Here is a 15,805-nt window from a genome sequence, read left to right as displayed (position 1 = left end):
TTTACCTAGTGGATCTCTGCTGTAGATGCTACCTGCCTAGCGGTCACCCAGTAGCCACCTTGCTTCTCAGACTGACTGTCAAAAGTATCACAGTGCTTATGTTCAAAGCATCATACTGCTTGTGTCAAGGTACCATAGTGCTTGTGCATAGTACTTGTTTTACTTAATAATGGCCCCAAAGTGCAAGAAGAGTTGATGCTGGTAATTTTGGTACGCCAAAGAGAAGCCATATAATGTCTCCTAGGAGTGAAAGGGTAAAAGTTCTGGATTTAAGAAAAAAAATTGGCCATGCACAATGGTTCACGCCTATAATCTCAACACTTTGGGAAGCCAGTGCGGGCAGATGACTTGAGCTCAGGAGTTGGAGATCAGCCTGGACAACGTGGCAAAGCCACGTCACTACAAAAAAATTAAAAAATTAGATGGGCATGGTGGTACATGCCTGAAGTCTCAGCTGCTTGGGAGGCTGAGGTTGGAGGATCACCAGAGCCCAGGAAGTCGAGGTTGCAGAGGGTCGTGATTGTACCACTGCATTTCAGCCTGGGTGACAGAGTGAAACACAGTCTTAAATAAAAATGAAAAAAAATCACATGGGGGGATTGCTAAGGTCTAATGTAAGAATGACACTTATATCCATGAAATTGCAAAGAAGGAGAAAGAAATTAGTACTAGTTTTACCGAACACTTCAAACTGTAAAAGTTACAACCACAGGGTGTGATAAGTTATATCACAAACATATTAGTTATAATAGAAAGGCATTAACTTTATGGATGGAAGACATGATCAGAAATCACGCCGTTCCAACTGACGGCAACTGGGTTCAGTACTACAGAGGGTTTCAGGCATCCACCAGGGGTCTTGAAACCAATTCCTTGGCTGAGCACAGTAGCTCACACCTATAATCCCAGAACTTTGAGAGGCCAAGGTGGGTGGATCACAAGATCAGGAGCTCAAGACCAGTCTGCCCAACATGGCAAAACCCCATCTCTACCAAAAATACAAAAATTAGCCAGGCATGCTGGCACATGCCTGTAATCTCAGCTACTCAGGAGGCTGAGGCAGGAGAATCGCTTGAACTTGGGAGGCGGAGGTCGCAGTGAGCCAAGATCACGCACCAGTGCACTCCAGCCTGAGCGACAGAGTAAGACTTTGTCTTAAAAAACAAACAAACAAACCAAAAAAGAAACCTATTTCTTGTGGATTGGCGGGGGCCCACTGTACCACATGTCCTCACTTCTGTGTGGAATCTAAAGCAAATGAACTCATAGATGCAGAGAGTAGAATGGTGGTTACCAGGGACTTCAGGTGGGGTAAATAGGAGGATGACAATCAAAGATTAAAAAGCCTCAATTAGATAGAAAGAATAAGTTTGTTTTTTTAAATGACTCTGTTGCACAGCATGGTAAATATGGCTAATACTTGAGTACTGTACATTTCAACATAACTAAATCTTGAATGTTCTCTTTAGAAAACAAGTAAAATATTTGAGGTGATGAATAGGTTAATTAGCTTGAGTTAATCACTCCACATTGTATGAAAAATCATTACATCACTTTTTGCCTTATATATACATATACAACGATAACTTACTAATATATAAGAATAAACATGTTTTATTATAGTTATACAAATCAGTGTTGTTGACAGAATGCCTACTGATACGGTTTGGCTTTGTCCCCACCCAAATTTCATATTGAATTGTAGCTCCCATAATTCCCATGTGTGGTGGGAGGGACCCGTGGGAGATAACTGAATCATGGGGGCAGTTTCCCCCATACTGTTCTCATGGTAGTGAATAAGTCTCAGGAGATCTGATGGTTTCATACGGGAAAACCCCTTTCACTTGGTTCTCATTGTCTGTCATGCCTGCTGCTATGTAAGATGTACCTTTTGCCTTCCTCCATGACTGTGAGGCCTCCCCAGCCACATGGAACTGTGAGTTCATTAAACCTCTTTTTCTTTATAATTTACCCAGTCTCAGGTATCTCTCCATCAGCAGTGTGAGAAAAGACTAATACACCAACTATGTCCACTGAAATGCAATTGATTAGTTGACAACACCTTATAAATATTAACAGTTTTCCTACCTTTGCATCTATTTGTACATTTATCCCAGCATTCTCTAATACTGATATGTGTAACTATCTTTGAGTTATTCTCTGAACAGTTGGTAACATATTATTTCTTTATTAATTGATGAAATAAATAAGACCTTCGATGCGTATATTTTTGCAAGAATCATGATTTTACCTTCTAAAAAATATATTAGCAGAATAAATTCTTAAGGTCTTTGCCTGCCCATGCATCCCCACTCACCTGGCATTGCCCCTATGTGTTACTTCCAGTTTGGAGGAAGCACTTTCCTGTTCTCCTCAGGCATTTCTTCCCTACATTCCTGTGTATCCTGTACTTTTCTCCATCATAGCAGTCACCTCTAGCAGTGGGCTCGAAACTATTTGTTGAGAGTGATGGAATAGAATCAAAACTACCCATTTAAGCTTTTAAAAAATCTAAAAAATTACACTTAAATCACATATGTCATTCTGATACCTTTTACCATCAGAGATCAAATTATTTAAGTCAATGTTAACGCAATTAAGTCAATGTAGACATCCCACCTATATTATAAGAACTCTCTTACTATGCATTACTGAGATGTAATACATAAACAAAACTATAAACCTTAAGCTTTGGACAGGTAAAATCTATCTTTATGAGAATGTTTTAAAATCAACCTTGGATATCTTTTAAGAAAAAGGTAATTCATATATGAACCATGAAAATCAGATCATGAGAAAACATACAGTTATGAGTGATGGCTTTGTAGCCACTGTCTTAAAGTCCAATGATTAGTTCAGTAACAGGCCAGACAAGAACGGAAGTGCAGAAATGTTCATTATTATCCTGTGATTCCCCAAAGGAAAACAAAGCAAAACCAATTTTTAACAAATAGTTTTAAAATAGACTAGATATTTGAATATGGGAAATTGATAAAACAAATTTACACAATCGTCTATACCCTGAAGCCAAATTAGAGTCACCTGAGAAGTTTTAAACACTGCCCATGCTGCAGGTCTCACCTGTAAGAGATTTTTACATAATGGATGAAGGGGGTGGGGGAGTCCACCATCAGAAGTTTTCAAAGTCCATTGAAAATTCTATTGTGCTATCAGGAACCACCCTGAATGAACACCTTCCCTATTACAGCAAAGCCCACCATACAAAAAGAAATAGCAATGAAACTCTACACAATCAACATTATCCCACTCCCATGAGAGGAACAAATAATATAAACATTATAAGCTGGAAAATATTAATAACAGTTAACCTTTATGCAGAGTTTATTGTGTGGCAAGCATTATTCTAAGGGCTTCTAATACACTGACCTTTTTATGCCTCACAACAGCTTTGTATGGTTGGCACTATTTTATGCCTTTCTGCTTCTGCAAAAATAGCTAGTAGTTGTAGCCATTATCTTAAATGCTTACCACTGTGAGACATTACTCTGAATGCTGCTATTTGCATTGACTCATTTAATCTTCATAACAGCTCTAGGGAGTACGTACTGTTACTACAACAGGCTGTCTATATCTTTGGATATGGAACCCACATCCAAAGATACAGAAGGCCTATTGTTCTACACTATTTTATGTAAGGAACTTTAGCATCCATGGATTTTAGCATCCATGGGGGTCTTAGAAACAATGTACCTCAGATATGAGGGCTGACCCACTGTAGCTAGATAAGGAAACTAAGGCACAGAGAGGTTACATAACTTGTGTAAGGCCACACAGCTAGTGAATGGCAAAATTAGCTTAAGAAGCCAAGTAATCTAGTGCTCGACTTAAAACACAAAATCCTAGTTATTTGTGTGATTCAACAGGCATAAAATATATCAATATATAAGAAAATTACTAAAAATGTCTTTATTTTTCTCCTCTTCAAGGGATAGATACACAAATAAAAGAAGAGGCTTACTTAAGAAAACTCAAATAAGAATAATCTGGTCCTAGTTCTGAGAGAGGTACCAAAGTTGGACCCAACTAGAGATATTTCATGAACTATAATGAAAAAAGAAATTTATAAGGATGTCAGAGACGAGAAACCCAACTCTATATTAGATTTGAAACCAAGAAATCAGTAGGAAGCCTGACTCCTCCTCCCTGTGCACTCCATGAAGACAAGGAAGGCATGTGTGTTGTTTACCGCTGATAAAAACTGCTTAATGAATACATTTGAGCAAACAAAATCATTTAGCTATATAAGATGTGAAATGACTGAAGTCTAAGGCAGAACATTTTCAATTTATTTTAACACCATAATTTTTCATATTTTATGAGATACTCATGTATATTAAATATCCTTACTTCATATAACATTTATTTCTGTATAATAGGATATCAGATTAAAACATACTGTTTTAATTAAAATGCCTATTTTTTCATATTTTAATTTTTACATGAAAATTTTACCTTAAAATTAAATTATTATTATAAAAACAGACCTTTTAAATAATGATCTCAGTAGTTAGGTGACCACATTTCTAAGCCAAGCTGTTTGGAATTCTCTGAACCTCTTCTGTGCTCAGTTTAGGGGGCCACCCTGTCCTTAGCTGGTTGGTTTCCTCCATCTGTGGTTGGTATATTTAATATCTACCCTCCTCCTGATTAGCAAAGCACAACTATAGATCTGCCGTTAATCAACAACAGAATAGCCACACTCTGGGTTCTCACCAGAGAATATGCATATCTCAGACTTCCTGTTGGACAACCTAATATAAAACATTTGAGTGAGACATAACAGCCTTGAAGGGCTCTTTGAAGAGTATTCTAAATTTTACAATAAAATCAAGCAAGGAACCAAATAATAGTACACTATGACCATAACTGCATTGTCTCTAAGTTGAATTTCTTTTGTAGATTTGCCCTTTTGAGCTGTAGCCCTGGCTTCTATTGGGGGAATTATTAAGGAACATCCAAATTAAACCATGCTATTCTACTTATAGAAGTGGTGCTAAGGATGTGATCTGCTACATCCCTCACAACTTCCTTCTGTTCTCCGGGGAAGATTTCTCAGGTCTCAGTATCAAAAGAAGTTAGAGTTCTCTTTCATGCCAGGAAAACAGGAACTCAACATGTATCTTTATGGTTTTATCAAATTTTCTGCAAACTTTTCTCTTATTTCTTCACATTTTATTTTTATTTTACTATACAATATTTATATTAATATGTATATTTCTTTAAATCACCACTTTTTGAGACACAGAAACTCTACAAATAAACAAATGGCTTTGCAATAAAAATTAATGAAATTGAAAGAGATAATGAGATGTTCAGATACCACTGACTGTGAAGAATGATGAGCACAGCTTTCAAAATTACAAAGGTTGAGTAAAACTTTTTAAATCTCAAAAAATTAATAAATGCATTTCGTTCATCTGTTACTTCCAAAATTGTGCCTACTCATTTTTTAAAAACATGTTATTTTGATTCAGTTAATTTAGAAACTTGTTATATAGTTTCCAAGATAGAGTATCTTTAAACACATATCATGACTCAAACTGATTTATATGTAGTTAAGCCTCAACTAGAATGTTGTTTAATGGTTAGGACAGTATTTAAGACAACATTAGAAATGTGAAGAACTGCAACTCCTCAACTTTTCAGTTTATGTAGGTTTTCTTGTGGTTCAATAATATCAAATAATTACTCCTGTAACGCAGTAAGCTGATTTTGTTTCTAATTTCAATGAATTTTTTAACTGAAACGCCTGATTAACAGCTGTATCTTTGTGCAAAAATAACATGCTATAATAAAACTTAAATGTAATATATTTATGTAATAGAATATATTTCTCTGTAATTTCAGCATCATTTACTAGATAGAAAAGAGACTAAAATAAATGTTTCGCAAAGCATAGCTTTTTGGAGACCAAGACAAAGAAAGGGAAAGTAGGAAACTGACCTGGAATTATTTCAGGACGTTAGAATGTTTGTGATCAATTAAAGAGAAAGAATATTCAAAGTTTTTAAATTAATATGAGTATTTTTGTTATCATAGAGCTTACTTCAAATTGCCTGCAGGCATCTTCCAAACTTAACATTTTTCATAATTGTAGGAAATCATCTTCTTGGAAAGCATAAATTGTCACAATTTAGGTGATAAGACATCAGTTAGTGATAAAAATGAACTATCCAAGCCTACAATGCTTACCATATCATGCTTTTCCATCAACTCAGAATGCAATTTTATTTTGTATAATGAAGAAAACAGTGTGGAAGAAAAGAAGTTTTACAAAATCAATGCATGATGATTTCATCTGACAAGTGGGATGGGAGTGGGAAGAGTAGGTGTGAGAAGCTTACTACTTTTAGTAAAGTTAAAAACTAAATTGTGACTGAATCAGACCAAGAAAAGATTTTGAAAGACTGAATTTTAAATAAAAATCCCTGCTTTATACTTTTCATATATATGAATATACTTTGGGGACATAAACATGTTCATGATTGAGTAAAATCAACATTAGAAAAGAGGGAAATTTGGCCAGGTGCAGTGGCTCATGCCTGTAATCCTATCACTTTGGGAGGCCAAGGCAGGCAGATCACCTGAGGTCGGGAGTTCGAGGCCAGCCTGACCAACATAGAGAAACCCCATCTCTACTAAAAAAATATAAAGTTAGCTGGGCGTGGTGGTGCATGTCTGTAATACCAGCTACTCGGGAGGCTGAGGCAGGAGAATCACTTGAACCTGGGCAGGGGAGGTTGCAGTGAGCCAAGATCATACCATTGCACTCCAGCCTAGACGACAAGAGTGAAACTCTGTGTCAAAAAAAAAAAAAAAGAGGGAAATGTATATGGAATAGGAAGCTAAGAAGGATGTGCAGCAGCCCCGTAAGAATAACACAGATATTTTAACCTTAAAAATTTGTTATTAAGAACTTATTGATAGTTCAGTTTCTTATGGTACAGCTTTCTGATACTACTTACAAGCTCAGGAAAACACTGCCAGAACATATCCTTTTGTGAAATAATGTAATTTCCTAGGGTGTTTACAGACTTTAAGGAACTAAGATTGAACATAAAACATTCTAGTATAAAATTATCACTTTAAGAAATCTAATAAAAATCTAGTTAGTCTTATGAAATAATTTTTAAAACTACAGAGAAATATTTTTACCAACATAGAACTCTGTTGTCTTTGAAATAACATTTAATTGAATGAAACTGATATCTTCTTTGGCTCTATTTTAGTGCAAACATTAAAATGATAAATACAAACTATTCTTAAGCTGACTCTTAGAAGAAATGCAAAACTCCTTCAAAGGGAGAATAACCATCAGAATTAAAATTATTTTATGATTTGAATATAAGTGATCTTGTTAAAAACAAAATCAAAAGACAAAACTTTCAGTTCTGCTAATACACAAAATGAACATGGATGTATAAATAATTTTTAACAGTGAGAATATTTTTGTTATTTACTAAAAACATATCTATAACAAAATGTAACTATGTTACATAATAATACAATTTTAATGGCCAAATTTGTAACATATTAAGTCTTCCATAAATTAAAATATTTAAAATATACCTCTCAGTATCACTGGAAAATCACTTCATTTTCTAGAGAATATTATCACGAAACTTGCAATATGTGGATTGTCCAGTTCAAAAGATCAAAACTTTTATGCCTACATAAGCCAGGAAGGGAAAATAAACGTGCAAGAAGAGTCTTACAGACAATAACAGGACATGAAAGGAACTGTAGATTGCCTGCCTCTGCTAAAGATGTCAAAAAACAAAAACAAAAACAAAAACCTTAAAATACTCTATGTGCCAAACAATGTTTAAGAGCCATATGCAGCCTCCCAAACTGCCAGACTGCAGCTCTAGAAAAGCAGTAGCCAAGATAGAGCTTAACCAAAAGTGTGATCTTTGCCAACAGGAGAGGCCAATAAATTCTAACACTTGCAGAGTGAATAGAATAGAATGACTTCTTCACGAGTATGCATGCTTCATTCAGTTAGTAATCTTTGCTTATACAGTTTGAGGTATAACCCATGAAGTCTGTTGATTATTAACATCTGCCATATGGCCTTAAAACAAGATGCCTCAATCCCAGGTGGGAAAGGGAGAATCTCAATTTAGACTCTCCAGTGATCACAGGCACACAAAGAACCAGTCTGTGTAAGGCTCACTCTCAACCAAAGGCCTCTTTATTCTGAACAGGTCAGGCCATGTTGGAGCCCTAACTGCGATCTACTGCGGTCTGGGTGCACATCCTGTGATCTTTTAAGATACCTAGGTTGGCCTTTATGAGCACATTAATTTACTAGGAACCTGATGAAAAGCAATACATATCAAAATACATTTGAAATTTATCACTCAAGCGGAAGGAAATAGAAAAAGTGAGCAGAAAAGACAGAGAAAAAGAGCAAGAGACCAACAAGCAAGACAGACTTCCTCAGACCACCTGGGCCTTATTGTGAGAAAGGCCGGAAGCTGCAGATCATTACCTCAAAGACCTGAGGTACACTGGGAGGAGGTTCCCGCTGCCTTGAGAGACAAGCTCCTGGGTGTTCATGAGTTGACTGGAGAATGAGAGACTATTCACTTCCTTCGCTACTGAAGATGCCACAGAAACTCAAAAAAGGCGGCCATTGTTCTGGCAATCAATTTAGAAATCTATACAGTAATATTTTTCCTTACGTATATCTGTTTGGGATTCTTTACATATGTATATTAAATAATAGTTTGTTAGGTAATATTTTCCACACAACATCCTCAAATTCAGTTATATATATCTTATACATATTAGGTGTAAAGACTGAAACAAATATTTGTAATGCATTTTTAAAACAGGTGTCTATATTGCACAGTAAGCTTCACTAATGCTGAATTCCTCATATTTCTAAAATACTGCAACATACTGCTTTCGTATTCTTTACCAAAACAGCTTAACTCTCTGAGAATTCATTTTTTATTTTGACCTTTTTGATATAAATGAATCACCCATCCATTACTAATAATTATTACGTGAAATATATGAATCCACACTGTATAATACAGTACGTGATATCTATAACATTAGAACAATAAAAACTAACATCTATTGAAAATGTACCATGTGCCAGACACTACCCTAAGGGCTTTACATGGATCATTTCACCTAATCTCTCCTGAAATGTATGAGATAAATATTCTTACAAACTCCACTTTCAGTTGAATTACACAAGACTTAAAGAAGTAACCTGCGAAAGACAATTAAACTAGTAAATGTTAAAATGGTGGCTCAAACTCCAGTTCAAATCCCCCCATCACCTTTCTCTCTCTTTGTCTTTCTCTTTTACAATATATTTTTAATGGTACATACAAACACAGAGAAAGTAATTTCAGTTTAGCAGTTAAGAATAATACTGGAAGCTACATTCCTGGATTTTATAAAAAATATAACTTATATTCAAGGAAAACTAACAATTATATATTTTATTTAATAATTCTTTCAATTCTCTTTTTAAAAGATCTGCAAACGTGTTCACCGTTTTTAAAAGATGACATTCTATCATGAACATTTGATCTATTCAAACTCAGAAATCATGAACATGCTGTCCTAACAGGACTCTCAACTCTGAAAGAACTTTTATTAGAAGGATAAACAAACAAACAAAAAAACTCTAAAATTTGTGAAAGGTATAGATAAAGGAAATTTAAAATTTTACGAAAATTCTATTGCAGATAGTGCTTTTAAAAAGAACTATGGGAAAAAAGTAATGATCAATTTCATAGCTTTTTTAATGAGCAGATGTAAAATCTCACCTTTACTGAGAATGCCAACCTGGAGTAGAATAGACCAATCTTTCTATATAATATGAACAGTATCATATATGGACACCATTTCCACTACCATAAAATCCAAATTAGAAAGTGAAGTATGGCATCTGTGAATGTTATACCCAGTTTAGCTGTGCCCCAAGTTACCTACTTAGGTGTCTCATGAAACACAGAACACATTCTAGTATTAAAATTTAGATATCATTTCTTTGTATATATATCTTCACTAGTTTTGCTAACAATGCTTTTTCACATATCTCTTGGTAATAAAATTTACCGTCACTTCTCTACGTAAGACTTTTGAGACTTTGTATTAGAATTAAATCAATGCGTCCTTTAAATTTAAAAAGTTCCTTTAAAGACTGAAATCCCAAAACAAAGTAAATTCTATATAATAGCTTAGAAAAACATAAAGTCAACAGTACTTATCTAGAAAACATTTTCTAATGCTAGGAAAACATGTTGAGATGATTAGTTTAGTTTTATACAGATTCATAAGTCAGTGATGATCAAGTGTCAGTCTAAATTCAAATGTATTATGAAAAGTTACTGAAAGTGTTATATTCACCAGGTTACAGCCTGTAAGACTTGGAATCTCTTTTGTTTCCTCTTACATCAGTTAATAAAGGGATCTAAGATTGCACTTATTCTAACAGACAGGGTGCACATCTATGATATAACTTCTCTTCACTTTAACCAGGACAGAGGCCTATATTATAAATAAAATATTAAATCAATTTTTGAGCTCCCAATTTCGTGCATATCTTACTCTCTTGAACATGAACGAATGGAATGCTAGGTAAAGACTAGGCCTTCACAGCAGAATCACTGAGAACTTGAAAAGAGCAACGTTTAAACACTATCTTGGTTAAAATTTTATATATTATATTAAGTTAATAAAGTATCATATAAAACACAATAATTTCCCATCTATATTTTTAACTACAGATGAGATTTTTTTACTTATCCATACAAATGATATGTTTTTACTTATCCATGTAAAGTAAATATCTGCAAAATAATAACAGTATGTAAACAAAATCAACTGAGTATGTTCTCTTTATTAAATATTTTTGTTTTATAACAAAGGAAGAAATATTTTACTGAGTCTATTCTAGATGACCTGTCTCTAAACTAATGTTTTTACATAAATTTTTATCCTAAAGGGTAGTTGTAGGATGGTTTTTACAAATTACCATTTTATTATCAAAATAAATTAGCAACATAATCATTTCAAATTTTCATGCCTATTTCAAATGACTAATAATTTTTACTTTCTGTAAGGTATAAAATATGTCCCCAAAGTGTAAATACCATAAAGCATAAAAGAGAAAGCAAAATTAACTAAAGTGAGACTACACTTACAAGAAAAATAAATGCAACTGTGTATACAGTGACTTCACAGGGAACATATTTCCATAAAATGTTTCTTCTATACTAAGTGACATGAAAAATTTGAAAACATAAGCAAAGGAGTTAAGATATAATTTACAAAACTGTGCACTCGGCAGCTAAAATAATACTAAATTCCAACTACTTGAAAACCAAACTATACTAAAGACAATACATTATTTTAATGTTAAATAAATTTCTATAAAAATTATCTGTTAGGAAGTGTATTTTAAATAAAATGTTATTACATTTCAAAATCAATTTCTGAAGGAAAAAATCTCAAAGTATTTCATAAAAATGATCACAGCAACAAATAAATAGCTAAGATTATTTAAATAATTGTTCCTCTTCAGAAAATAGCATAAGAATAGACATAAACAAATTTTAGGGAATCTGTCAAAAATACTAAGCAGCTACTGAACACCATTTAAACTTCTGCTTTTTTTTCAGACAACTCATTCCTTTTATATGCCTAAGGAAATACAGTGATCGGAATTTTGTGAATACATCTACCATAAGTGATACACTATTAGTTTACTTTTCTAATATCTTTAAAAATATGTTAAATTTCCACTGGAAAATATCCAAAGAAACTTCAGATTTTAACCATTTAAAAACAAAGAGATGCCATTACACACCTAACCAAAAATAAAATAAAATAAAAAGGCACACTACCAAATGCTAAAGGCTACAGGAGTAAAATTACACCCTTGTTAGCGAAGAGAAATAGATTCACATGTATATAAGCACCAATAAATCAAGCAGAGGAGGATATAAGAATGTTCCAGAGATGTGGCCATAAGTATAGGCCACTGCTTGAAGTTAAGGGGCATGCTAATAACAAAGTCTCAGACAGGCCCTGACACCTAATGAGAAAGTTATCTCCCACTCTTGTATCCCCAAAGGGCTGCTACTATCACTTTCAAGTAGATACAGATACAGAGACAATGAATAGAATTGCTGCCCTAGATTATAAAAAGGCATATACATGTACTATGTGAACATTTTCATCACAGCTCAAGGCTTACCTCATAAGACCAGACACACTGAGTCCCACCAAAACGGCGAACACATCTTCCTACTTCCACATCCTCGTGAGTCGTGTACATTTCTCTAAGGCATTCACCAATATGTGGCACCATTCTCCTGAGAACTTCTCGGCTAAAGATCATGCCAGGTCCTCCCATACAGAAGTTCTCCCCAGGCTCCAGTCCCAGCTTTCCAAGCTCTTCAATATTCCCCAGGCCAGTCTGCCCCAGGTAGAGAGGCTTACTGCTGTTTAGTGATCTAAGAAACTCTTCTAACTTATCACCTACAAAAAGAAAGGCAACAATTACTATGTCTCCCTATTTCATAATCACTTATAATGTACAAGGTAAGGGACAGAACTTTAAACATTGTGCTTAAACTCCTCAGTCTTACACAATTGAACAGAAGAGAAAACCTCTTCCAATATTCTATTATTTTGAAAACACGAATTCATATTTATTAAAACATATTGAAATTATATCAGCTTCTGGTTAAGGTCACTGAAAAACCTTAACAGCTCTGACAATCACCAATTTTCTGTAAAAGGTTAAATAATGACAAGGAAAGTAAAGACAGGTTTCTCAGTATATTTGAAGTAACGAAAAGTTCCCAGGAATATAAAATAATATTAAATAATGGTATTTAGCATTGTTTTGGCTGACTGTTGATACCTAATAATTATTTTTTACTCATAATTGGTTTAGTTCGGTGTTTTGCCATTAACTAAACTTCAGTCATATGCAACCCACACAGTTTTGGAGGGTGTTTGAATCAACCCTGTCTTGAAATTTAATTTGAGAAGGCACCTTTTTAGAAAAAAAAGTTTGCCAAAAATTAGTGTAATTGGTTTCACTTGTAGTTTGTAAGTTCAGGAAAAAAACTTTTAAAAATAAAATTTTGCAGGTAAAACAGTTCAGAAGCACTTGGTATTCTAAGTGATACACTGGAATAAGTAGAGAGTCACCTTCTTCATATTCCCAGTCAGCATCTTTACTGCCATTTTTGATGAGCACAGCATCTGCAGTCATTATCTTGATCCCACGCCTTGCCCCTTGTATCTCAATGAGTTTCAGCTATTATTGGGTTCTTAATATAAAACACATTTCATTCTTAATAGAAATTGAAATAATATGTCATTTTAATGTTCTGAAGGACAATCTTTCAAACTATTAAAACAAATGAAAGAAGTAGGTGCTGTTGATGCATTTTATAAATTCCCTGCAAAGTGTGGCAAACTTCTGCCAAGAAACCTTCGAAATTTTGACACATCCAAGACAAGGAACTTACAGTAGAGGAAGCTTTTTTCTTTGAGTCAATCCTAAATATCACTGTTAAAAACGTAATGGGACCATTCTTTATTTTTGTATCCAATTATCAGTATTTTCTATTCCAACCAGCTCTAGAGTGACTTCCCTCCTTCCAATCCAAACCCAAGAGATCTCTAGTTACTATGATTACACTAATTCCTTGTGCCAAAATGTGACAGTTAGGGTTTGTTGTTTGGCTTTTTGTTTGTTTTTCTTGCATTATGTGAAAAGTACTATCTGAATCAGGAGAAAGCAACAAGGCTACGAGTAGAGGCATAAAATAAGGAAGGGCTGCCCCCCTTTGACCAAGAAGCTAGGAAATGTGGAAAGCTCAGAGAAACCTCATTCAGTACAACCCTGCTGCTTCCCTTGCGTTCCTCCCCATCTCTGCAACTGGCTGGACTGGAAAGATTCACTTCTCTGACCTAAAGAACTTTGATCCGCTGAGTTTAGAAATTCTCTGTCCAGAGCCGCCCACATTCCGAGAAAAAGACTGCGCCTCTTTTAAACTGACAAAAAAGTTTTTTCTTGCTGTGGCTGCCTGTGGTTCTGGGAAGAACTTCCAGCCTCTGCTTATCACCGCGGCCACCAAAATGCACTGGAAAGGAACCAGTACTAGTGTGTGCTAGTACGGTCTGCTGTTCCCGGGGTCTGGCTTATCAGTGGGTGCTTTCCTCTTCTTCCCCACCACCAATTCCTTACAATATGCCCATCCTCTCAGGGTTTTATTGAGGTGTGGCAGGGGGATGGGGGACGGCTTGGTACTGCACTGTAGTGGCTGGAAGGAGCAGCGCGCTAGGGCGGTAGGGATGGCCAGGGACTCCCAGTGTGTGAGAGTTGAGCCAAAGGGAAGGGAACACATAGAAAAGGGTCCCGGAGAGCGAAGATGATTCCTCAATCTGAGCAGTTCCAAAAGTGCGCTAGATCCAGTTTAAACAAAAGAGCAAGATTCAAAGCAAGAACACTGGATCTCCAGACTGGTTGTAGCCAGCATCCTCCGTCTTCCCTTCCTGCACCAAAGACCACGCCCCTCTGGACCGACTGGGGAAACTACCATCAGCAGGGGCTTTCAGAGGAGGGCAGAGTGGGAATGGCCTTCGGTTTAGCTCTAAGGTCCCTTTTCTAACCTCTCCCACACGGTAAAGACTGAGGGACAAGCGCGAGGCGGTACCGAAAACAGCAAGTGAGGAAGGCGAATAAAGCCAGGCAGGTGTGAGAAGGGTCCAGATTGCAGAAGACCAGGAACGGGCTACGAATTATTGGCGGATGCAAGGGGTGGGGAGGGCGGGCCAGGGCCTGTGGGAGCCGGGAGCACGTGCTGGCAGAGAAGCAGCGGAGGGGCTGGGCAGGGGCTAGGGCCGGTTACAGAGAAAGGAGTCGGGGAGGCAGGCAGGCTGGAAAGCCGGCGCAGGGAGGTCACCTTTGATGTAGACATCGTCGTCGGCGCGCATGAACCACTCATACTTGTCCAGGTAGTGGTCGTGCATGTACTTGATCATCATGAAGGACTTTTTCTGGGGAGGATAGGAGTCGTCCACACCCGGCAGCGCGATGACAGGCAGGGGTGGCGGGGGCTGGCCGGAGTTGGGGGGCTGCTGGCTGGAAAAGAACTCCACGCGGCCGGGGATGAAACGCGCCCAGGTTCGCTGCGCGGCCAGCGCGCGGCTGCCCAGGTACTTCTGCGCGGTCATCACCCCCACGTATAGAAAGTCCCGGGGTCGGGCGCTCGGGGCGGCAGCGCCCCCGTCCCCGCTGCCGTTGTGGCTACTCCCTGGCCGGCCGCCTCTCCGCTGCCCAGCCGCGCCCCCGTCCTCCTCCTCGGGTTCCCCCTCGGCCGCTGGAGCACCGGGAAGCCCCGTCGCACCCTCAGGCTCACGTCCTCGCCGCCGCTGCTGCAGCAGAGGTGGCTGCTGCCAGGGGCTGCTTCGAAAACTGGTCATCCCGGGGGCTGCCTCGGGCAGCGGTGGCCCCTGGAGCTGCTGGCGCGCGGGGGGCGGCGACTGCTCCTGCCGTGGCCGGGACTGGAGCTGGAGGAGCGGCTGCTGAGCGCCGGCGCCGGGGCCAGCCGCGGAGCGACCGTAGTAGGAGCAGAGGCTGGAGCCGCGTCTCTTCCTCTCGCTCAGCTCAGCCACCCTGGGGGCGATGAGCCAGGACGCGGCGGTGAAGCCCAGTACCAGCCCTAATGCCACGCTCATCCACGGGCGGCGGGAGCGCACAGCCATCGCGGCTGCCCCGGGCGCGGACGCT

General features: G+C 37.6%; 1 protein-coding gene across 1 annotated transcript in view; it reads right to left on the bottom strand.

Annotated features, from left to right (window-relative positions):
* CHSY3 (chondroitin sulfate synthase 3) overlaps positions 1 to 15,780 on the bottom strand; it is a 293,319-nt gene extending 277,539 nt beyond the window's left edge. The window contains exons 1-2 of the mRNA XM_011942104.1: positions 14,979 to 15,780; positions 12,251 to 12,534 (exon numbers count right to left, since the gene is read on the bottom strand). Coding sequence (XP_011797494.1) covers positions 12,251 to 12,534; positions 14,979 to 15,780 — 1,086 coding nt within the window. The remainder of the gene's footprint in view (positions 1 to 12,250; positions 12,535 to 14,978) is intronic.
* Positions 15,781 to 15,805: the final 25 nt, after the last annotated feature.

The sequence above is a fragment of the Colobus angolensis genome, unplaced genomic scaffold (assembly GCF_000951035.1).
Source record: "Colobus angolensis palliatus isolate OR3802 unplaced genomic scaffold, Cang.pa_1.0 Scaffold206, whole genome shotgun sequence".
NCBI lineage: Eukaryota > Metazoa > Chordata > Mammalia > Primates > Cercopithecidae > Colobus > Colobus angolensis.
The sequence above is the reverse complement of the archived record's forward strand: the minus strand, read 5'-3'. Positions and strand labels throughout refer to the sequence as shown.